The sequence below is a fragment of the Lissotriton vulgaris genome, chromosome 1_1 (genome assembly GCF_964263255.1).
Source record: "Lissotriton vulgaris chromosome 1_1, aLisVul1.2, whole genome shotgun sequence".
In the NCBI taxonomy this organism is placed as follows: Eukaryota; Metazoa; Chordata; class Amphibia; order Caudata; family Salamandridae; genus Lissotriton; species Lissotriton vulgaris.
The window spans coordinates 1,934,315,978-1,934,341,952 of record NC_141685.1 but is presented as its reverse complement, the minus strand read 5'-3'; the positions used below and the strand labels follow the sequence as shown (position 1 = coordinate 1,934,341,952).

The following is a 25,975-nucleotide window of genomic DNA, read 5'->3' as shown; positions in this document are numbered from 1 at the left end:
AGCGTTAATGTAATTTAGCTTCCGGAAGACAAAAGGTAACTTTTCAAAAGTTACTTTTCCTAAATATGTATTACATAAAAAAATAGATCATGTTCCTTACAGGACAGCTAGGACCTGCCACTGTGAAAAAGGTTATTGGGGCAATGTCACTCTAAAGACAGGGTAACATTACATTTCTACACGCCACACTTAAAACTGCCATGAACCCCGTCTTGTAAGATACTGGCCTACCTAGGGTGATTAATATTTAAAATAGATGTTTTTACCTGTCAAGAAAAGTAAAACTGCAGGTTTAAACTGCAGCAGGCAAGCTACACTGGTAAGAATGAAGTCATATTTTCCCAGTCATACTAGAGGGTACCAGAGTAAGTGCATCAGCACCTAGGTGAGATTTAACTTTCTACGCCATGGGTGTATTTCTGAAACATTTACCAAGGTCTTATAGGAACATTAAAAATCCTAACCGGGGATAAGCTAATTTTTATGTTTTATGTTTTAAGGGTCAAGAGCACATGCACTGGGCACTGGACAGCACTGCCCAAATGCAAAGAGTGTGAAATTCAGCAATTACATTTTCAAAAGAAAATGGGTGTTACCATGCAAAAAAAGACACTTTCTCACATGATTGTTATTTAGTTTTAATGGTATTATGTTGTATAGATGATTTTGTTTAAATTGTGTATTTAATTGTATCACAATTTCATTTTATACCATGGATTCTATGTTTTTAATATGTGTTGGTTTTATACCCAGATGATTAAATAATTTTACAATTTTACTTTTTAATGATTTAAAATATTTTTCCCTTACATCTAAGTTGTGAATATATGTCTGTTCACTGTATTTGTGTTGTAAATATATGCATGTTCCTTAATTTGTGTAGAAATTCCTAGACAAATCTCTAAGAATCTTGGTTTAAAGAAACAATGTTGAAAACTCGGTGACTACAAAAAGTCCTCATTACAAGTAGAGTAATACCAGTTGTGGTGTTAATGCAGCGTTGCTATTACAACTGTTGCAGCTGGAATGTGAAATAACATGTGGAAGTTGGTGTTATTCCACATTGATTTTATCACATTATTTTCCATTTGCGGGTGAATTTTCAGCTTTTTTTTCAACTATATTCAGCAGGAGACTGTCAGAAACTCTTGAGTTGCAGCATTTCAGTGAAGTTACCTCACATCATGTAATCCAGATGGAGCCGGTAGCCATAAGTTAACATACCCATCAGCATTAGTTGGCCACTCATACAGAGAATGTCACTTGTATATCACACACCGTTCATACTTTATGACTCAGGCATAATGTACAAATCATTCCGAGATAAATTTTCAAGGCCCAATCCATACTTTCCACTTCGAAAAAGATGTGTGAATCATCCCGAATGTTTTACATTTTTCACTTGAATAGTGAAAGTTCACTGCTTAGAACTTGTGACATTGCCACTAGCCAAAATCCTGTTTGTTTCTTTGAATAACAAAAATTTGCTGTGGAACTTACACTCTTCATGTTATCTACACAGTACATAAAGGCATGCAAGTGAATTAGTCGAACAGCTAAGTTATATCTTGTGCAGGCATAACATATGCGCTGGGCCAATTAAGTACATATTTCTAAACCGTTGTGATTTAAATCTTGAGTGTTGTCATTGTACAGATTGGCACGGCAGAAAAAATGAAGAAAATAAAGCAGTTGGTATGCTTATAATCATATTTATATCCTTAGAAAGATCCGTATATTGTTGTAATAATAATGCATACATTTAGAAATAATTTTTTGTTCTGACACACTGGCATTCCAGGGGCCTTATTACAAATAGCGCGCACTTTCCCTGTTTGCGCCAAGGTGCACCTTTCTAGAGGTGTGCCAGGTGCAAACAGGGAGCACCCGCTCATTTAGAGTGAATGCACTGCTCCCAGGGCAGCTGTGAAGTCATGTTGCACTAGGGGCAGAGCATTTAAGTGAAAAACTGAACAGCTTTGAAGCAGCCGCTCCGTGTTTCACAGTGCAGGCGGCAACCTGCCTGCACTTTAAAGAGGGGAGAGAGATTCCTTGCAGGCGGGTGCAGTCAGTGACAGCACCCACCTGCAACGAGATGTCTGGAGGGTCCATAGGACTCCTGTCCCCTGTCCAGAGGGCTGCCATCAGGGGGCACACTGACAGTGAGGCTCCTGACAGCTTCTTTGCGTCTGCTCATGAGTCTAATATGGCATGGGCACAGAGGCAAAGGGATTCCCACATTTGCATGGGGCCAAACCTCCATGCAAAGAGAACAACCTCTGGTGTTAGCCCTGGGGCTATATGCGCACCACTGCTATCTGTATAACAGAAAGGGCCACACAACCATCTGAGGTGCTTTCTGTAATACCAAAGTGGCCCTGGGGCACGCAAAGCGGGTGCATATTCCTTTTGTGCCCACATGGCAATTTCCATATTACGGCCCCAGGTGTGTTTCCGGTGCTGGGCTTCCCTTCCTCAATAACGTTTTTATATATGACTCAGATATAAGAAACATGCATAAGTGCTGAAATATCACATTAACTGACCACTTTCCGCAGTCTGAAAGAGAAGAGGCTCGCTGAATAATCCAATTCCTGCACTGTTTCCTGCTGCCACCTGCAAAAAAAGGAAACATAGTTAATATATTGTACTGAACAGATCAGAGACACAAATGCATGAATCAATGTGTTGTTCACTTTGATACTGAATTGTGCAATATTTAATTCATTGAGACTTGCTAAGTGCAATTTGGAAATCATATTTTTCAATACTTTCTTATAAAAAACTATCAATAAATTCGACTTTTCCCTTCTATCCTACTGATAAGAAAATTACTGAATCATAGATTGTACCAGTGGCGGCTCCCCCATTGGGGCATGGGGGCATTGCCCAACTGCTTTCTCTCAGAGCGACAAGGCAGAAACAAAAATGGTAATAACTACTACTTTATGTTTCTGCCTTCTCGCACCGCGAGAAAGCAGGCATGCCTGGTTGGGGGTGGGCGGTCCTGCACGAGGGCAGGGGGGGGATTGGCTTGCCCACTTGTAGTGTAGTTCCTATTTTCCCAATAGGCTCTGCACATTGGAATAACATAAACAGCAGTGTAGAAGTAGGACTGAGGTCATCTAGGTCTCTACTGACTATGTTAAACTTAATTTTGGTTTGCGCCAGCTAGCTCAGAGGTCACTGGAAACGTTCTTGAATGAATAGGGAGGGACAAGCTCCTCTGGCTCAGACAAGAAGGGATTCAGTTTCCGACAACCGCATAAACATGACAACTTTGCTCCCTCAGAATAAGAGTATATCTCTAGAGTCGAGTGAAAACAATAGACAGCTATGTCACTCAGTCAGCAGTGCATACTTAGTTTCACCAGAATGCAGAGAAATAGAGAGACGGGCGTTTTCAATAAAAAGGTGTTATTTATTGAGCAGTCTTCCTTCTCATGCAAGAGAAATGAATTGCCACAATTGCAATACTTAAAGTAAAGTAAAGTGCGTACAGTAAAAGTAGTATTAGGAAATAATACTGTAAAAGCATTGATAAGGTTTCTTAGCCATATGATACTTTAAAATGGATAAAATATATACATACATAAACACATTTGACTAAAGTACTCAACTGGTGCTTCTAACTAAGCCTACCCCGGTGTACCTGACCTAAGCCTAATACTTGGGAAGGGATGAGTAAGTAGCAGTTTTAAGTTAAGTTGGTTAAGATAATTTTGCCAAGAATCTGCATCAAGAATTCTCTTAAGGGTTTAGTCTGCTCCGTACCTTGGTAATAGAATGTGGGAGGTCTGGTATCTCTTTCCTCAGGACTCGATATCCCAGCAACCCGCAAGGGTAGGCTGGAAACACCGGAGCTGGACTTTCTCGGCTGGAGAAAAAGACAGCGTCTCTCTCAGTGCGTCAAACAGGAGGGGCGGCTTCCGTGGGCACTCGCATCAGCTGGGCTCTCGGGCAAGTAGATGGCCGCTCTGCTCCAAACCACTGTGTGCTTGCTTAAGGCAACTGTTGGTATTTTATACTTGAAAGGTGCCGGGTTTGAAGTAAGGTTGGACATAAGACGTCACCAAGAACTAACAGTTCTTGCAGGACTTCAGGAGTTCTTGTTCAAATCAAAACAAAAGCAGGGGGGGTTTCCCGGGCTGCAGGAGGCTTGGTTTGTTTAAAGAACGTGTTGTGCTTTCTAGGAGTCGATGGGAATAGCTGTGCTGTGCTTTGGATTGCATGGGCTATTACTGAATATGAATCTGATTCTTATGCCTTTATCAGGATATTATTGATTATAACCTCACAAGGGCATACATCGGGAATATCGAATTAGGGTCCTAGATATGAACACGACACACTGTTGTGCATACAGTCAGTATGCACAACAGTGGGCAAGCCACTCCCCCCCTGCCCTCGAGCAGGACCGCCCAATCTCCTTTTTCCTTTATGCATACAGAAAATGGCCCAGGTGGGGCGTGCTCCTCTGCGCCTCACTAATCACAACCCTGCCATTGCAGCGTTGTGATTGGCGGAGGGGAGGGAGGGAAGCTGCCTTTCTTTTCTGGCTGATGACGTCGTAATGAGACCTGCCTGCAGGAAGTGGAAAAGGCAGGACGGTGGACGGCGGGAGTCGGGAGTCTGACTCATTTCAGAAGGAAGCTGAGGTGGCAGGACAGTAAGTTAAGTTTTATTTTATTATATCTTTTTAATTCCACAAACCCCTTTTGCCTCCCCCCCCCCCCGGACGCCCCTATTTTCACCTCCTCTTCCCCCACCCGCCCGTCATGCCGTCCTAGTGATTTTAATGCACACAGCTCATCCGAATCACAGATCATTGTATGCATTTTGTTTGCTGCTTCATCTAAAACCCCAATTATCATTACCTGGTCAGCCTCATAGTTCCCATTTTTCCTTCTTCCAAATAATCTATAATATTCCTCTAAAACCGCGTGATATCGCATCTGGCTTTACTTAAAACAATTCCACTCAAACTTCCTCATCAACATAAAGCGGCATTTATTTCTATTTAAGAGCTGAGGCGTATATTTTGAACGGGTGTAAGCAGTTCCTTAATTATTGTTCTGCTACACATCCATGTTTTCATACAATACCTACTTCCTGGAAAGTTGCTGCCCTATTGTCACCACCATCTCCCTCCCTTTCCCCTGCTCCGAATTCGTCACTAGCCCATTGCATGCCGCCGCTTCCTTTCCTCTTCATCTGTTGGCCGACCATTTTCTCGAATTGTATTTATTTTAAAAATAGGAATGCATTATGAGTGCTAGCCAAACTGCCTATTTTGGGCAAGACTATTGTTTCCTTTGTGTTTGTGAATGTGACTACGCAGAGTTTGTTCAAAATGCCAATCGAACTTTGCAGCCGGGTAGTCGGTCTCTGTCAGAGTTGTCTCTTTATTCTCTTTTAAGCTGTTGCAAAGGCAGGACTCCAAGATATTTCACTTACGGTTCAATTGCGAAAGCCACGTTGATGCTGTTAATATAATGCTTTCTACTTTCTGTGCAGACTACATCTATTAAAATTTGAACTGCTACCAAGAAAAGCCCAAAATGATTTTTGAAATATTAACCCCTTCCATGCTCATGATGAGCTCAGCTCGTCATGAGGCACAGTGGAGCTGTGCTTATGACGAGCTGAGCTCGTCATGAACAATGGTAAATCATGGAATGCAGCACAGGAGGGGAAAAGTCAAAGCAGCCAAGGTGTTAAGATAAGTAGTGTAATCTGATTTGGATGGGAAGTTCTGAGGAGGAGGCGGCTTGATAGAAACTGTAATATTTCAGTTAACACAAAAATGCATTCGCCCTGCCGAGCATGTCTTCAACTTTCTGGGCAATTATGATTCTGGCGAGCCTGCTCATCGCTTACTGCAGTTAGTGCATGCCTGCTGCTGCCCTCGTGCGCCGCTCTACACAGAATAGATCCGCCCTCTGCATGCTGTGGGGAACATGAATTCCATCAGAACATTCACCCTAAAGCGACATCAGCTCTCTGCACGCGCCTTTGTTTTGCAAATTATAAAAGTATTACTTTTGTTATTTGAAATGCCAATAGTTATAAATTTAGCAAATGTTACATATATAGCATTAGTAAAGGTACATGTTTAGTTTTCCCCTGTCTTCCATGTATTGATCTGATAAATCACAATCTTTTAAAAATGTTATTAAAAATACGTTTGCAATGCAATAGGGCTCACAATAGTAAATTTAGAGGTATTAGTAGAGTAAACGACACATTTTTTATTTATGTTTTTGTTTTGAAAATAACGAAATTAATAACGTTGTCATTTACAATGCCAATAGTGTTAACTTTTGCAAACGTGACACCTATAGCATTTGTAATGCAATATGTGTTGTATTTACATGACTTAGATGTATTAATATTAGAAATAACAATGGGTTGTATTTTTTCCAATATTTAATACTTAAATAAAAGTTATTGTAATTTATAATGGCAATAGCTTAAACTTTTGCAGATAACTTTTTGGAAGATTATGTTTAGTGTATTTTATTGTGATGAAAATACAAGAACAGAAGTGAAATATTAACGTTTTTTGTGACATTTGTAATCAAGTTTGAAACATTGAGAGAACATATTTGAATCAGTTGTTGTTGAATGGTTGCACAGATTGATGCTGTGGTGGCTCTGAATGATGTTGTGGCGGCGACGAGTGATGCTGTGGCGTGAGTGATGCAGGGGTTGCGCTGAGTGATGCAGGGGTTGCGCTGAGTGATGCAGGGGTTGCGCTGAGTGATGCAGGGGTTGCGCTGAGTGATGCAGGGGTTGCGCTAAGTGATGCAGGGGTTGCGCTGAGTGAGGCAGGGGTTACGCTGAGTGATGCAGGGGCTGTGCTAAGTGATGCAGGGGTTGCGCTGAGTGATGCAGGGGTTGCGCTGAGTGATGCAGGGGTTGCGCTGAGTGATGCTGGGGTTGCACTGAGTGATGCAGGGGTTGCGCTGAGTGATGCAGGGGTTGCGCTGAGTGATGCAGGGGTTGCGCTGAGTGATGCAGGGGTTGCACTGAGTGATGCAGGGGTTGCGCTGAGTGATGCTGGGGTTGCGCTGAGTGATGCAGGGGTTGCGCTGAGTGATGCAGGGGTTGCGCTGAGTGATGCAGGGGTTGCGCTGAGTGATGTGGGGTTGCGCTGAGTGATGCAGTATTGGGGGCTGGGGCCAGATGATGATGAAAGGAGTGCAGTTTGTGGTGTGTTACATCTGCTGAGCTGCCATCTGTCAGGTGTGAGGGTCAAACCAATGGAAGCTGAATCCTACTAGTAAAAGATGGATCTACGGCGGATCTAGAGGCTGTGAGCTTGGAAACAGGATCTGAGAAATGCAAGAGATGCTCCCAATAGTCGCAGGCAGGGACATAAACCAGCTCTTCGGAAAGCGGCGGGGTTCTGCGAGCGTGGGGATCAGCCAGATAAATTAGACTATTACAGAATTAAATCGGGGAGAAGCTGTTTGTGATGTCAGGAATGGCATTTCACCTCTGCAGAGGCATCCATGTAAATCCCATCCCGTCAACATATTCTGCGATGTTATTGCATGCAGACACTGGACTATGTAGAACGAGAGGGTTTTCAGAAATGTAGCCACTGCTGTTTTTTTTCTGGCCTCACCTTTGGCTCAAGGCATAAAGTTGTGAGCGCCCCCAAAACTTGTCGTGGCGATTGTGAAGTAAACACGCACTGTCTGGTGAACGTGCTCTCTGGTGAACACACTTTCTCTGCTCCCTGACTTTACGTGGGCTCTGCTTCAGGAAGAGCACTTGAGACCTCCAGCAGCTGCCGCCCTCTCACTATCACACAGTGGAGATAGGATATCAGCTTGGATGTTGGTGCCTCTCCCAACGTTTCTCTAATAAAAAAAAATTTAGTAAAGAAGAAAAAACACCACAGAGCCAGAAAAGGGTGAGGAGGAGGGAGGTGGTCAACAACGACAACGGGAAAGGGGCGGCAGCAGGCAATTAACAACACGGACAGCATGAGGAAGGGAAGGAGGGACCAAAGGCAAAATGGACAAAAGGCGAATAAAAAAACTAGCACGGATGGGAAAATGTAAATTATTTGCAATCCACGCTGCATCTCCGCAGTCCGGCCCCATCCACAAAGGGGCTCAGTGAGCCTGCCTCGCGCCTACATGAAGGGGGAATTACAGGGCAACCGCAGATGGAGGGAGCCGGAGAGGGGGCTTGGAGGAGAGGCGGCGCTGAGAGGAAAGCAAAGAAAGGTGAGAAAAGGGAGAGCAGGAATAGAAAGCGGTGCGAGTGGAAAGAAGGAGAGAGAAGGAGGAAAGGAGGAACAGAAAAGACTCGAGGAATGGTTTGGGGTTAGTTGACAGCTAGAATCTAAGGTAATTATGTACAAAATGCCGTTCTGAAACGAAAGAATGCATCTAGGGCCAGGACTCGGAGTCTGCGCCGACAGGATTCTGTTTAAATGACACTCACACACAGTCTCACAGAGCCCGGCAGTGAATCTATGGCCAGTAGATGGCAGCAAATGTACGGACCTGGATTTTTTTCTCGCATGAATTCTTTCAATTTAGTTTGTGTTTTATAGATTGTGGGCCTGTGTGTGCTCTGTGAAATAAATATTCACTTGGTCGAGTGCTTGTCTGTGCTGAGCATCTGAGCTGGTATCCTTATCCATAGCCTCGTGTTCATACATGCTCTCAGTACTGTGGTGAGGTGTCTTATCCGGAAGTTCAGTTTGTACCAGTCTTGTAGCGTTGATGCGGTGCATTGGTTTTAGTTCATTGTTTATTTATCTGTAGTGTGTTGTCATTTCTTTATTCACCTGATGTTAATATATTGGTGCACAATGCCCATTTGTGTCATGCTGTGGATAGGCGTGCTTGCTGGTAATGTATTTTATCACAGATAACAATCAGAGGGGGGAGGAGAAATGCGAGAGATGGCCTGGCGGCCGTCAAAGTGAAAGTACGGCCGGCCGGCCGCGGAAAGATGCAAACAGTAATTGGCTGCCTTTGAAACGGACCCTGGCTGTGGAGTGGAGGGAGGGGGTTACAGCTGGAGGTGCGAACCAACTGTAATATGGGAGAGCTGAGGGGGAGGCGAGGGGCGTGCAAGGAGCTAGGCAGAGCATGGCGAAATGGAGAGACTACAAGGAGAACAAGTTTAAACAAACTGGGAGGGTGGAGGAGAAACGCGAGAGACGGCCTGGCGGCCGTCAAAGTGAAAGTACGGCCGGCCGGCCGTGAATGAAAAATTAGGGGAGGAGAAATGCCTGAGGGCAGAGCGCACGCTGGGGGAAGCTGGGGAGGGAAGCAGATATCTTTGATGCGTGCACGCGCTTATCACGGGCACTGCATCAAATCGCCCGTTTAGTTAAACTCTAGTTAAGCCCCTATATTCTTGCAACCTCAATGCGCAGGCGCATTGACAGGCGAGACCTAACAAGTTCAATGCACAGGCGCATTGACAGGCAAGACCTGAAAACTGACAGGGTCCCTCGCACTTACTTTCATATTTTCGCTGCTGGAGCAGTTTTTGTTTCCACCTGGGCTTCACGTCCTACGTTTCTTGGGGTGGTGGCTGTGTGGGATGGAGGTACTGAAGGCATATCCCTGCCAGTCATGCTTTAGTGCAGTTGTTGTAGTGTATTGATTATTAGACACTTGTGTATGTACATCAATCAAGGAAATGAAATGCCTCTGACAACTGCACCACATGCATCACCCAATGCAATCACAAAGACAATAACACACACCACTTTCACAACCCCACAGACAACCTCTGTATACACCTCATGCACCTTACATAACACACGTATAACCTCTACTCGACAAATGCACTCCATCTACATACACACTTCAAACGAAGTCCTGGGCTGCTACAGCCCCATAGAAATACCATGAACACCACCTGCATCACACACACGCACAGACACCAGAAATCCATGCATAACCCACACATGTTCCAGCACACAACCTAACCTACTTCAGAGATAGACCACACAACAAAGCGTCATACATACACACCCCTCACAAATCTCACACCCGCACCCTCCTTTTGCAGTTTGGGCTCGCTCACTCGCTTATTACATTAGGGTGCAACTTTTTTTGCTGCACCACTTTCAAAATCCACCAGCCACCACTGGATTGTACATGTACATATAGTCTGTCAGACAGTCAGTCAGTTGGCTATAATCGTTTATTGGGGATTACTTAACATCATTAACAAACACTGACAAATAATAACTTGCAAAAAAGGGAGAGAAGGTAGTCACATTTCAAGATGAGACTACCAGATGAGCCTTTTAACCCCTTGCCTGCGGGGCTAAATTCCCTGCGGTGCTGGGGACAGGAGGGGCGCGCTAGCGCCCCGGTGCTCGTGACGAGCTCAGCTCGTCATGAGGCACGGTGGCCATGTGCTCATGACGAGCTGAGCTTGTGACGACCACGCCCGTTCCAATGGAACGCCCAGCACAGCAAGGGAATTATCCCTGCATGGGCGCGGCCAACGGTCATGACGAGCTCAGCTCATCATGAGCACACGGCCACCGTGGCTCATGACGAGCTGAGCTCGTCATGAGCATGGGAGGGGTTAATATATAAAAGATTATTTTTTTAACAGCCTCCCGGTCAGAGCAGGTTTTCCAACTATAAGCACAGCAAACTTCTTCTTACATTTTTAACTCGTCACCCTAAACAATTTTAAAATCGAAATTCCATGAGCCCCAGATATCAACACTGTGCTTATTCAATTCTTTCTAACTTTTTAACAGCTGTAGCCATATATTTAACACACTGTACCCCAAACAGTACTAAAATGCCATGGAGGGACAAAGCAACACCACTTTTACATTTATGCACCACTGAAAAAAGACAACATGTTGGTGCTAGCCAATGCTGTGGCACAGTGGTTAATGTTTTCTTCACAAATTGGGAACTAGGCTGGATTGCAAGAGAAAAGGTTTGAGAAAATCCACAGATTTTGTAGTAGATTCCTCACCCACTAAGCAGTGCATGCTTCATCATCTGCGCATATTCACACACTGGTCGGATGGTATCACTACTACAGACTTGACCACAAATGGGAGTTGTTATATAAGCTGTTACTGGATTATAAAGCAGGGATCCAGAAAAGATTGATAAAAATGCCTCAGGGTACATCCTTTTTCTTTTTTTACTAGCTGGTGATCCTTTTCGTCTTTCTCTGCTTCCTTTCCTCTTTCCCTCTCTCTCGCTGTGCACGCTTTTTTTCAGTCCCTATCTATTCATGTTTTCTCTCTATTGTCCAATGCATTTTCATTAGATAACGATCTCTAGGTTTTTATTTGTAAAGCACAATGTCAACCCCATGGCAGGAGCAGCACTACTGTAAAAAAATCTACATTTACAAAAGTAAAACTATTGTTAATTTTACCAAAGAAGGGTCCTTTGAATACTAGAACACAATGCCTTGTGGGTGCATGTGAACCTATTGCACATTCTCAATTCGCTGGATACACCAAAGAAATCTACGAAAAATTAATTAGTGTTCCCTGCCTGTTGGATAATGCACCCGGTGGTATATCTAATGATAGTAGCAATAGATTAGAACCAAATAATAAGAATTTATAAGAACTTACTTGAGAACTTTCCTGGGAAACTAATTGCCAAAGCAGGAAAATACCATTAGGTTTACAAATAAAGCCAGCATTGGCAACCCATTTGGTCTGGCTTTCATCTAGTAGACTATGTAGATACTGGCATGTACAAATGCCGTGGTGGTGGTAATGGTGGTGGTGCTAATGGCAGTGGCTGTGTATTATGGTTGTGAGAGTGATAGTAGTAGGTAAAGTAGTGTTGATAATGGCTTGCACTGCAGAGTATTTTTTAGATGTAAAACAGTTCCTCATATATTGCAATACAAGCACTCCATTAGATGTGCAAATATACATCAAACCGCATTTAGCAAGATGTGAGGGAGTGATACTCCTCTGGATGAAGCCAATAACCACCCTTTAAAGAATTGGTAAAAATGTCTTGCAGACGGCTGCATAGCCAAGCAAGACATTTGTGTTTTTGCAGCTAACACAACCTTAAAAAAAACTGATCTGTATAGCAAATGCGTATAGAAACTCACCCTATTCACCTATTAAAATTTTAAACTGTTAATGAAGTTTTGGCCATACTGTCAAGTGGGTTCGCCATTTTCAGTTGACCAAATACAGTAATTCAGTGCATGCAATAATTTGTTTTAGTAGCCATTTACCTGTAATGTAACAATGTTGTTTTCCTGTTGAAATAGTTCAGTGCCTTTTGAACAATGCTGTCAATTTTTTGAAGTAATGCTGTCATGTTGTACAATTCTTTTTTGATACATGGATATAAGACCCCATGTGTTTGCGCGCTACAAATTTCATTTAATAATAATAATAATAATACAGATACCAAAATATCTGTATAAAGTGAATTATTAATTGGAGTGGATTGGAATTTACTACAAGAAATAAGGTCACCAACCAGTTTGTCCAGTCAAGGTACAGAGTAATTTAAGCTTGAGCCCTACCCCTGGCAGCTATGGCACAGAGCAGACAGACTTAACTTAAAGAAATTGTTTGAAGCTTTAAAAATTCCTAAAACCGATAAAAACGCAAAAAAGCAACACAATGAAAATCCTATTGCAATTTAGGGAAAATATGCAAAACAACAACAAATTGGTAAACATTCAATAAGTCAAACTGGAGATGTGAAGATTAAAGGTCAAAAGAGCTAAGAGAATAGCTAGGCGCCAATGATATTCCATGGTCATGGTTGGCCAGGTCCTAGGTGCAATTTCAGGCTAACCAGGAGCAGAGGTCAGCTACACCAAGCAGGTTTGTCCCAGATGGAGATTTTACCTTGGGATTTAGACTCTGAAATGAAAGTTAAAATCCTCCATTGGGGCAAGGCTGCAGGCTGTATCCGACTAGGGGATCCACTGGGCCACATGCCTTCTTGCAAATTTGCTGCTGCAGAGAAGCTCTAAGTGGGAAAACCCTCTGTCTTCACTCCTGTGCAGCTGCAACTTGGCTGTATTGGCTCGGTAGTTGGTCCCAATCCTCCAGCAGCTGAAAGCCCAAAAAGGTTCAAAGTCCTAACTTTATCTAAGTTATTAGGAAAAATCCAATTAGACATAATCAGGGGTCCCAGATCCTCAGGAACTTTGGGGTCAAGACTCACTGTCACTGGTCCATGTACATTTTCTCCTGGTCAGGTGGGCATTTCAGGGAAAAGGTCTCTTGCACCTTGTTGTGTCTCTGTAGCCACACAGGAGGTTAGTCTTTTGACCCTTGGAGTCCACTTCATTGTCCTGGGTATAAGTGGGAGCAGGTTCAGCACTTCAGGTCTCGTCATAGGTCCCAAACAGCAGGTGCAGTGCTTCTGTTCTCCCACAGAGCCAGAGACTATTCTGAGGAGGGTGTCTTGGGGTGCCACATTTATGGTTGACACTAGCTAATTGGTAGGGTGACTCCTGACCCCTCACTAACCAATGGGGTAAATGTTCCTGAGGCAAACCTATAAACGTTTCCAGCAGTTGCTGTTTACCCTGCCGCAAAAATACCACGGTGCAACTTACTCCTAAAATCCAATATTGAGAAACTCTTTCTTCCTAGTGCATAGCCTGTGTACCCATCCAAAGTTGGGAACAAGGAAATTGTCTTCCCCTCTCTATGATCATTCTAAGTCATTTCTGGGTTTCAAAAAAGCCTGGTGGGGGACAAAGAGTTGTCTTCCCCAGGTCTCACCATAAAGTTACTTGTGACAGGGGAATCTCTTTACAAATTAAAGAAGTTTTTTGGTTCACCCTAACTGGTCCTCCTGCAAGGTGAAGAAACACGCCTCCCCACACCCAGGCTTTTATTCAGTTGTTCCACTGAAGAGTTTTACACCTCATTAAGGACAAGCAATGGCTGGGAAGTTGCTGAAGAGCTGATGCGCATTAGCCTCCAAGAGCTTCAGGCAGGGAAAAGGTAACTTTCTAAAAGTTACCTTTCCTAAATATGTATCATCCAACTTCACCACTAAATTGGACTTTTATTAATTGAGGTGTGGAGAGGTGTGGTGAGGTGTGGTGCAGCGGCCAGGGCAGCTGACTTAGGAGCACAGGGTTCACGGTTCGATCCCCGACTCCAGCGGCAGCTTAGCTCAGCACCATGTGACTCTGGGCAATAGCTCACTTAATTTCCACGACGGCCCCCAGCGCCTTGAGACCCGCATGGGTGAGTAGTTTGCGCTTTACAAATACGGATTTATTTATTATTATTATTTATTTATTTTTTTTAAAGAAAAAAAAAAACCTCGCGAGAACTCCATGCAGACGCCTAAGATTCAACGCAGTGTTACGATGGGGATTGAAACCGGACTGATCCGGATGGACCAGGTCACCAATGACAGTGATCAAGCGATTGGCCAGCACCTTTGCAAGAATCTTAGGCTCAGCGTTCAAAAGAGATATAGGACGATACAAACCGCACTTTTCCCTTGTTCTCCCTTCTTTGTGTATAACAACAATCGTCGCAAGTCGCTGGTCTCGGGGGAGAGAACCACACTCACGAGACTCCAAGAACATATCTATCAAGTAAGGGGCTATCTTATCGGGTCGCAACTTGTATAGCTCTATCCGCAGCCCATTAGGACCCCTGGCCTTACCGGACCGCAAGGAGCGGATCGCAAGGGCAACCTCATCAGCGGTTAATGTGCTGTCCATTCGCTCTCTATCAACATCCGAGAGACTCGGTAATGCAATGTCACGCAGCAACAATCGAGAGTCCTCCTCCGGCCTATCCGACACGGGGGAGTATACCATCCGAAAGTGATCAGCAAAGCACTCAACTATCTCTACCGGGTCCGAAACCAGCATACCATTCACCCTCTCAATCTCAGGCACAACCCGACAAGCCCTGTACTTCTTGTCCAACCATGCTATCAATTTACCTGCCTTGTCTCCCACGTCATATAGCCAACCCTGTTGCTCTCGACTCATGGCCTTAGCAGCATCTGTAACTAGAGCCCTATATTCCAACTGTTTCAATCTTAACATATGTGTCTTCGCCCGGGTTACCTCCTGTTCCTGGTCTAACTCAAGGTCCGCTATTTCAGTTTCAACATTAACCACCGCCTCATTGTTCAGTTTTTTGACGCCAGCAATCAAAGACAGGGCTTGACCCCTGAGAACTGTTTTAAAGGCCTCCCAAAGCAACACTGCAGATGAGACAGAGCCTTCATTTTCTGAAAAATATAGATCAAGTGGCTTTATCAAATTGTTACGAGTTTTAGGATTACGAAGATACCAAGGGTTGATCGGGGCCACCCGTTCCTTGGTTCCCGACGACATCTCAATTTGAAGCCACAGAGGAGAATGATCCGAAATTCCTCGGGCCATATGCTTAACCTCTGCGACAGATGCCGCCTGTGCAGCAGGCACCAGAATGTAGTCAATCCTCGATAGGCTACAGTGGGCACCGGAGTGGAACGTGTATTGCCGCTGAGCGGGATGCAACAGTCTCCAACAATCCACAAGGCCTAAGGTATCCATGAGACCACAAAGCCAGTTCTGTGCCCCCTTAAGGTCCCTAGGTGGATGTCTATCAAAAATACCAGACACAACTGCATTAAAATCACCACCTAATATCAATGACCTTTCGGGGAGAGCCAGGAGAACCCGCCCCAGATCTGCAAAGGTAGTGGACTGTAGACCGGGAGGGACATATACGGATACCAGGGACAGGGTCTTACCCTCCCAAAGACCAGTAATGACAACATAGCGCCCTCTATCATCGAGAACCATCGCATCTACCTCCAACGGAAGAGAATTCTTAATGAGAATGCCCACCCCTCGGGAACCTGAGGAAAATCCTCCATGAGCGGCCAAACGCTACCCCTTCCTATTCATAGCATAGCAAGTATTTCCTATCAGGTGAGTTTCCTGTAGTAGAACCACATCAGGGGAATGACGTTTTAACTGCTGCAGTACAACCCCACGCTTTATCCTATCCCCCAGCCCATTCACATTCCAGCTCAGAAGTCTCAATCCCCTACCCCCATCCCACACAAGAAGTAAATTCCAGCCCCAAGAGGAACCCAGCGCTCTAATCAGAAAGCCTCGCAGTACATTGCCTTGCAGAAAACGAAACTGAAAAAACAACACAACCCCCCTCCTCCCCACCAAACAACCCGTTACAACACCCTCACACTGCACCCCTGCATAAGACTAGAAAGCCACCCCAACTTGCAGTGTGCCTGTCGCCCCAACATCTAAACTAATCTACAAAAAGTCAAGCAGAGGAGGAAAATGACCCCCCAATAGCCCAACAGCCCCCCGAGATGCCTCATAAAATCACATTATACAGTTAGTATGCCACAGTTCGAAGCTTCCAGAATACCCCAGGAACCAGTCAATGATAGAGCTTATTCCTGGTCCATCGATCCGCCCTCTGCGCCACCACTTTGCCCGCCCTGCGGATGATGGGCCGGAAGAGTATCAAGCCAGTCGGACACTACGTCTGGTCTATCAAAAAATAAGTCCGCTCTGCATGTTCAATACGCAGCTTGGCCGGAAAAAGCATGGCGTACTTAAGGCCCATCTCTCGGAGTCTCCTTTTCACCCCAAGAAAACACAGTCTCTGCTTCTGCATGGCTTGGGTAAAGTCTGGATAAAAACTGATGGTAGTGTTCTCAAACTTTATGCGACCGCCTGTCCGCGAAGCCTGCAGGATAACGTCTCTGTCGCGGAAATTGAAGATGCGAGCTATTATAGGCCGCGGCGGGGCACCCGTCTTCGGTTGTCCACCCGGAACCCTGTGAGCTTGTTCCACAGTGAAGCATTTGCTCAGTCCCTTGGGTGCAAGGTGACTCATGATCAGGTTTTCCACAAAAAGATCAGTTGCTGCATCCTCCGCCTTTTCCGGAACTCCTATAATACGGACGTTATTCCGCCTAGACCTTCCTTCAAAATCCTCCAGCCGAAGTACGAGAAAGTCATTAGAAGCCCTTAATTTGCGAACCTCCGTCTGTATCTCGACGACGTCGTTCGTCAGGCTAGTAGTCTTGATATTCAGCTATTTAACCTTTTCGTTGGTTTTCGCTAGGTCCGTGCGGATCAAATTCACATCAATCGCCACAGTGTCAAGTTTGTGGGCCAGAGTCCCCATTTGTCCCCCGAGGGACGATCTGATCCCATCAATAGCGGCCATGACGTCTTGTAGGGTAGGCTCCGTCTCCGAGGTCAGCGGGTCTTTTGCTCCTTCCAGCGACCTATCCGGTCCACTGGCCGACACCTTAGCCTGGGCATAGCGGTCCATGATGTTGGTTTGGGTATAGCTGCCCCATTGAGTAGCCTTCGATCTCTGCTTGTCCACCTCCGGCTTCCCCGCCATCGCGGGGACAATGAGAGTGAGTCCAAACTAGGGTGGGGGGGGGACAAAAGCGCTATCGAGAGGCTGTGTGGAAGGTCATGCCCGGCAACAGTCGACCTTGGTAGAAAGATGGAGATCTCTGAGGTCCCTCGAGCAATAGTGCAGAGTCCGCAGCGTTTGGTCTGCCAAACAGACGAAAACGAAAGTGAAAGTAGGCCAAATCGGTCGTCTCCACTGCCTCAGGCCGATGTTGTTCAACTACAGCTCGGGCACCATGCCAACTCCACAGCCGGGCATCACGGACGCGCAGGCCGCGATCTTCAAATCGTCATAACTCCGGCTCCCGGGGTCCGATCTGGATTCTGGTTGCAGCATTCGCCTCACCAGCGGTTCATCTTCACAGAGACGTATATGAAAGTCAGGATAAGCTACAGGATATATGCGGGAGGCTGCGAGGGTCTCGGGAGCCCTGTGCTCATGCGGCCATCTTGGTTCCGCGTGAAGCTCCTTCCCCCTCTATTTCTTATTATCAATTAACAAAAATAGTGCTTGAAATATTTTCGAGCTGGTCAGAGAATTCCACAGTAAAAATAGCTTTTGGGAACAAGTCACTTTAGGGACATGGTTATGTTAAATTTCTATATGTCTATATGTCCTACTTTTAAATACTGAGCACTCTATCTCGTGTGCTACACCGCCTAAATAACAATGACTTATTAATATTAAAAAAGGAGGTTTTTCCCTGTCAAAAGCGTTATATTGACGGGTTGAATGCAGGTTTAAACTGCAGCAGTCAGGCTACACTGGTAGGTCTAGAGCCATGTTTTCCCTGTCACACTAGTGGATGATACAGCACGTGCTGCAGTCAACAGGTAACAGTTAACTTCCCATGCCATTGGTGTATTTCTGCACCGCATACTCATATCAAAATTCATAATAACTATCAGGAGTTAGCCAAATTTAACATATTTTTAAGGTCAGAACACATGCACTGGGGCCTAAATAGGGGCCCCAGTGCACAGAGTCAAAAATGAACAGCATCAGTCTAAAAAAATGAAGGTGATCATGCTAAAAAAGGCAGTTATTTTTACAAAATCTATAACACAACTATATATATTTAATTTAAATTAAAGGTGTTACTATTTTCTGCCATTTTAAAATAAAGTTAAAATGATTATCTAATCTTTAAAAAATTAGTTTAGTAAGAGATTCCAAAATATTAATATGATTTTACACTACCAAAATAAATACAAGAACATACATTGATTTAAAAAAAGAAAATCTTTTTTTTAAACTTTAGTCATACAAGAGTGTAAATATAATTAGATATTTTTTACAAATAAATTATATTTTTATGATAAAACACTGATTATTTAGAAATCGGTCAAAATAGATAATGATTAATTTTTATTGGATTTAACTTTTTAAAATAATATACATTCAAATAAAACACGCTAAATAAAAAAAATAAAAAAGTTTTAATAAATATAAACAAATTTCAATCATTGAATAAATGTCCTAAAATTAACAATTTAATGTAAAGTTCAAATGGCATGAAAAACCCAGAATAAATGTAAAACAATATGTATAACATAAATTATTACGTATAACCCTAAAAATATTTTACAAATATTAAAATGTAGATGTTGAGGTTACATTTACTATTCTAACTCCAGTTGTACATACATTGAGGTAAGTGCAGATAATTAGGGGCTGCACATCTATATTGTAAGAAAGGTCCTAATAACAGTTGGGTAAGGACATGTAATTTGGAGGTATATTTACTATTTACTATATACCTGGGCAGGGGGCACATTTACTATTCTAACTCCAGTTCAACAAGAATTGAGGAAGTGCATATAATTGAGCAGGGATTATTTACTATTCTGACTCCAAACATTCAATAGTCTGGTAACTGCATATAATTGGGTGGAATATATTTACTATTCTAAATCGATGTACAAAAATTAGCATTTTTACTATTCTAACTGCAGTCCAACAAACACTGGGATCCAACATAAGTATAACAAACATTGTGATAAGTAATTATTTATGGTGGGCATATTTGTTCATCTACCTCCAGACTAGCTAATATTGGAATAAGTACATATAAGCGGGGGTGGGGTATATTTACTATTCTAACTCTCATCCTAGAAGCATTGGAATGCATAGATATAACTGGGCAGTGGGGTTATATTTACTTTTCTAACCCCAGTCTAACAAACAATGCAGTAAGTGCACATAGTTGGGAGTCAGATGTTCTTTACAAAGTGGCAGCATTACCAATGATCCCATTTTTCCCTAAAGTGAAGATCCCACTGAGCAAAGGATCAACAGTACAGATGGAAATAGATACCATGCCAAATGGTGTGTGACTCAGCATTATCCTAGACAAGTGTAACTTAAAGGTTGGCACTGTTCAGTCAAAACTAGTTCATGATAACCGCACACCTAGATAGAGGAGGGTTCAGAATGGAGTTGTATAAACTAGGTCCTGATCCCCAGTGCATTTGTTCTAAAAAGTAAAATTCTTTGAGGGCAAATGATTAATAGACTTTGATATAACAGATTCAATGTCAAGCTTTCCTCTCAGACCTCAGAGTTTTCTTTAGCAACTTTTTAAAATGAAGAAAAAGAAGAAAGATACATATGCAGTGTTAAACTTGTGTCATTTTAGTGTCTGATTAATGTTCAAGCACTTCAAGAATGTCCTACATCTCCCTTGATACATCCTGCTCCAGGAGGAAGCATAGTGAGTTATGGTTACCAGTATCTTCATAGGACCATTCTACTTTTTTTTAAGCATGATTAAGTGGAATGCACTTTTATCTCTGCCTTATGGTATCTAGATATTTCACCATACTCCCTAAACTCCTGGCAGCAGCACCGGCATCAAGATCTGGGTTAGTTGGTCAACTGAGAAAAATTTCATGTTTTGTTTGTCAACCAACAGGAGTTTGTCATCTGCACTATGGGAACTGTTGATATTTTCTATCAAGGGCTTATTTCATGGGGATGGGGGGTGCTTCTTCCTGTCACCCTTGCGCAGTGCCTAGGTATCCCTCCCTGAAGAAGGCATCTGCTTCCTGGGACTCCGCCCATCTCCACGGGCACCTAACAGGACTCAAACCACTTGTCAATATCATTCTCCACTGTGAAGCTAGGCACCGGGTCTTTTGGGGGATGTGGATCTGTTTACCTCCTCTAGGCACCTCTGTGTCACTGTCACCATCGTCACGGACTCTGACACTCCTGGCTTTTAGGTACAGTTCTTTCAGGCTCATTTCATTGGTCAGCAAGGCCTCCAAGGCCACACTCTTCTAAACACCCCTCTCAACTTCCAACAATTTTTCCTCCAGGGCCCTGGCTGTAGCTCCTTCAGGTCTCCTCTCCTTCATGGCCAGAGTGGTCAGTTGCATCCTCAGCTCTCTCTCAGATAGCCTGTCTTTCAACTCATCAGGGATCAGGCTGTTGTAGGACACACTGCTCCTGGCAGGAGACCTCACTCTTGTGGGCCCTACTTTCTCTCCTCTGGGGACACCTTCTTATTCTTTCTCTTCCTTTATTGCACCATTGTCCTCCTGTCCTGGTGATTCAAACTGCATTAGTGGAGCTCTTCCTAGGCTCCGTGAGCTATCTGGTACTTTAGCTTATTGAATCCTTTTGCTACTTCCAGGCCCCTTCCCTTGCACAACTTCTTCATCTCTGTCTCAGTGAAGCTTTCAATGTTGCAGAGATCCCCTTCCATTATTGCAAAGATCACAGGTACAAAATATGAGGACAGGAGTGAAATGTAGGAAAAATGTAATACATGCCCATTTAAAAATAGTGGGAAATTTTATAATCAATAATAGATTTAGATGTGATATTAATCCAAGGCATTTTATTTTACACAAAGTGGCACTGCATAAATACAAGTACTAAATCTTACCACAAAATACCAATGTAAGAATTTGGGTTATGAGTTATGCAGGATATGAGTCTTGCACAAGCAGTAAGTCTGCAGTTTCTTACCCTGCCCTGCTCTGTTTTACCTGGGGCACACACAGCTGCTAACATCGTTGGGGCTGAAAGGGAAGCCCCAAAGACCCTGCAGCCCCTGTAGGCTCCTAGTACAGAACTCAGGTACAGCACTCGAGCCGGTACAGTCATCTCTGTTCTCTCCTGCCTTGTTGTGTCTCTTCCACTCCCTACAGGCAGGAAATGGAGGCTGAACTCTTTGGAGTGCAGCGCTCCACTCTCTTCCTTCCAGGGCACGGTAATCAGGATGGGACTGAGAAGATCAGTCTCTTTTAGTGTTGGATCCCAGCGGAGTGGGTCGTCGGGTCGAGGTTTGACTTGGGAAGGGGACCCCCCACAATTTTCCCCTCCCCAGGAAAAATAAATAATAACCATACACCGACCTCCAGGATCTGGCCCACACTGGGTGAATTTTGTGCACTCTGGTTCTCATTTTTGTGGTGAAGGGTAAAATCTTTGGAGATGAATATCTCTGGCCCCATTGGGCCGACTTCCTTGATCTTTGAGAACATTACGCTTCTGGTGACAAGCTCTACTTTCCATTTTTCCATTTTTGAAAGGGGTACACGTTGTGGGGAGCTGGTTTCACTGGCTACCAGTGGCGGCTGCTCCTGGAAAGCAGCTGTGGGGCAGGGAGAGGAGAAGGGGGGGACTGTAAAAAAGAAATCACTTACCGATCGGCCGGCTGGCTGGCCACAGCCTCTCCTCCGTCCTCTCCATCCTCTTCCTGGCTTCTCCTGGGCAAACAGGAAGCAGGAAGCACCGGGGCTCCAAGGTCCCCATAGCTAATCACAAAACTGAAATGCAGCATTGTGATTGTCTGAGCACCGTGGTTCAGTGCTCAGCCAGGGAATGTGGAGTCTGAGCATGTTCTCTACCCAGGCCTCTTGCACTGGCCAAACAGCCATGCGCACTTACATAGTGCCCACTACTCCTCCCCCTGCTCTGAGAGCACTCAGAGCAGATCCCCCCACCAAGACACCGCAGCAGGAACAAATCAAATGATAATAACATCCAGTTATTATCATTTTATTTTTCCTTTTTTTCACTGTGAAAAGCCATGGGGTGACACTCCTCCACCTTAGTGTTGGAGCCGCTGCTGCTGGCTAGTGGCTACCTGCACCAGCCTTTTCCTCAGGTTTGCTCTCCGCAGACCCCATGGCCTCATGGTAATTTTGCAGGGCATCCAGGGGAACAGGGACGTCCAAGACTTCTCCCAACTATTTCTCGAGGGCATTATGGGGCCAAGCCATGTTCTCTGGAGAGACCCATCTATTCCTAGGGGTCAATTTGGGCATTGTCCTTGGTCTATAAGGGGCATCAAATGGCTTCTCATTCCAGCTGGTCATGTTTATGTTTCTGCTGTCGCTGCCATCCAGGTCCAGGGTTTTGCCCTCTGTCTCTCCCTTGTGCAGATGTTTAGAAGTATGGGTGGCACGTTTTAGATACCAGGCACCCCCGGCCAATCTTAGAATGTAATAGCATCCCTCCACCCCTACCCGAACCATTCTGAACAGAAATGTGGTTTTATCCACTATGGCAGAACCATTCATCCCCTATGCAGAGCTCCTGTACCCATCCAAAGGTGAGGCCATGGAAAGGAGCAGCCTCTCCCCCATGGTCACTCTAAACCAGTTCTGAGGTTGCTCCCCATGCCACTGGGCTTGGAGTCAAGTTATCTGGCAGCACAAAGGAAGAGGGCAGGCCTGGTGTCAGTTTCATCTGTTTGTGACAGGGAGGATGCTCTTAAGTGTAACTGGTCCTGGAGTGTAGCCCCCAGACCATCCTGTCAAGGGAAGATAACACCCTGCCCAAACCCCAAGCTCTTTGCCCTCTATCTGGGAGCAATGTGTATCTTACCACAGGGGAGCCATCTAGCTGCCAGGTGATCTTTGAAAGCTTATAAACTTTAGGCACAAAACTGGTAACTTTCTGAAAGTACCAGTTGCTCAATAATTAGGCAAAATTTGATTTCACCACTAAAGACATTTTGAGTAACTTGTAAAATTAGTTTTTGGAATATTTCTCTATCTACTACCATTCCAAGTTCAGCATTTCATAAACGTAACAATGTAGCCCAATGTTTTCAGATGGCAGGCGCCAGCCTTACTATTGTGAAGACAGCTTTTGAGGTTTTTTCACTGTAAGGACACATTTAACTTTTCTATGTGGCCTACTTTTAAATATCATGCACTCTAACTTTATGGGCAATGAGACCTACTTAATGGTGACTTACTAATATTTAAAAGAAATGTTTAGGCATGTCAAAAGGGGTTATTTTAACAAGTCAAATTTGCAGTTTACAACTGCCACAGGGATGTAATCTTTGTGCATCTACCAGGCTGCGCACGACAATAGTCTTTCACGTGCAGCCTGTACACATGCACACATGCGTGTGAAAGCTGTGTCGGAGAGGCCTTATTTTAAAAGATGGATACTGACGGTGAATGTGCATTACAATTTGCCATGAAAGTACTGTGAGTGAGACTCAGATAGTGAGAATCGCCTACAGTAAAAGTCCAAAAACTGAGACATCAAAGGTAAACAATCCTGGCAGACTGAATGGGCAGAATTAATTTGCAAAAGGAGGTGGAGGAGGCCCAGAACTAAGTGGTCAAAGACTTAGAACTCAACAGTCAAACAACAAACACAATAACTTACTGCTCCGCCCAGTGCTTGTCTTAGAAAAAGAGAAGTATTTTAATATCAAAGTCAAACTAAATACTACACAAACAATGTGAATTAAGCTTAGGGTTCTAAAACATTACATCTTGAACCAATTCCTATAATTCCAGGGCCCACCTTCATATCCTAGTGGCTGTAGCTTCAACATTACTGAAGTGAGCTAGCAGTAAAGGCAAATTCATGGTCGAAAAACATTGCAGCTTGGCTTATATGAGTAATCACAAAATCTGGTGACCCGTTGGTCAGTTCAGTTTGCACCTTGCAAAAAAATTCATATTGACAGTCATAACTCCTTTCAATGTGCATTACTAGCACAAGACACAGTGTCTCAAAATGACCTCATGTTTACCTGTCGGTAAGAATGCAGCTCAGTGCTTCAATTGTTGCAGTCTGCCCTTCCATTCATAAGGGTGGCATCTCTCTCAGTGGGCACAGGGTCACAGCTGTGATCTCTAGTCTCAGATCCTGACACTGAAGAGAGCAGAAGAGTTGCCCTTTTTTAGCTGTCATCTATCCTCAGCAGTAGCGGCCTTCATACGTTTGACGGTTTTATACTATGGTAGGGATGATGTCTTTGTCCATAGCACATTGGCAGTGGCAGAACAGGTTCCTGAAGATGCAGTGGAGATGCTGGAGGATACACAGATACTTAAGGTTTTTGTTTTTTTGCTTCATGCAGTTCACCACTGAACTCACGCAGGAAGGTTAGGTGCAACCTCTCAGCTCACTACCACTCCCACCCCCAAAGAAGGCAGGCTTCCAGGTGCTAGGCCAAGTTGCTCTTAATTTAGAATGTCACCTCAACTCTGGAAGGTAGCTGGCTGTCATACAGACGAATGTCTGACATAATATCGACAGACAGAATATCGAAATACAAAAATATCGGAGGAAAAATATCGACATCAAAAATATCGGAATCCTATCTTCATAAAGGTAAGTACAAAAATATCGAAAAAATAATATCGTAGTACAAAAATATCGGAATCAAAAATATCGTTTTTTAAATGTATTAATAATAATGTAAAAATAATTATAAAATGCATATAATTTTACAAATATTAAATAAAATATTAAAACAAAATTAAAAGTAATACATATACATTTAAAATAAATAAAACACGTAATATTTAATGTAAAAAAAAAATTTTTAATGTTATTTATTTGATTTAATGTAATATTTTTTTGTTTTTCCCCTGTACGCCTGTACCCCAAAAACCCAAAACTGGCCCTGAACCCTAAAAATATCCCTGTACCCCAAAAACCCAAAACTGACCCTGAACCCTAAAAATACCCCTTTACCCAAAAACTGAAAACTGACCCTGAACCCTAAAAATACCCCTTTACCCAAAAACTGAAAACTGACCCTGAACCCTAAAAATACCCCTTTACCCATGAACTGAAAACTGACCCTGAACCCTAAAAATACCCCTTTACCCAAAAACTGAAAACTGACCCAGAACCCTAAAAATACCCCTTTACCCAAAAACTGAAAACTGACCCTGAACCCTAAAAATACCCCTTTACCCAAAAGCTGAAAACTGACCCTGAACCCTAAAAATACCCCTTTACCCAAAAATTGAAAACTGACCCTGAACTCTAAAAATACTCCTTTACCCAAAATTAATTAATATTATTTAATTACCAATTAATTATTAATTAACAATAACAATAAAGTAAATATATCAGCACATTAGCTGTAATTAATTACATTTAATAATTAATATTATTTTTCCCAATTAATTAATTAAGAATAACAAAAAATTATATATAAATAAATTACTATAATTAATGTAATTAAAGAATTCATATTAATTCATTACCAACTAATTAATAATTATAAATATGTACAAAATTATATTAATTAATTAACTAATTAATATAAATTAATTACCAATTAATTATTAATTAAAA

At 43.4% G+C, this 25,975-nt stretch overlaps 1 protein-coding gene across 1 annotated transcript in view; it reads right to left on the bottom strand.

The window, feature by feature from the left end:
* The window catches only part of PTPRQ (protein tyrosine phosphatase receptor type Q), a 1,452,710-nt gene that overhangs the window by 935,305 nt on the left and 491,430 nt on the right, over positions 1-25,975 (bottom strand). The window contains exon 22 of the mRNA XM_086919596.1: positions 2,547-2,616. Within this exon, the coding sequence (XP_086775722.1) occupies positions 2,547-2,616 (70 nt within the window). The remainder of the gene's footprint in view (positions 1-2,546; positions 2,617-25,975) is intronic.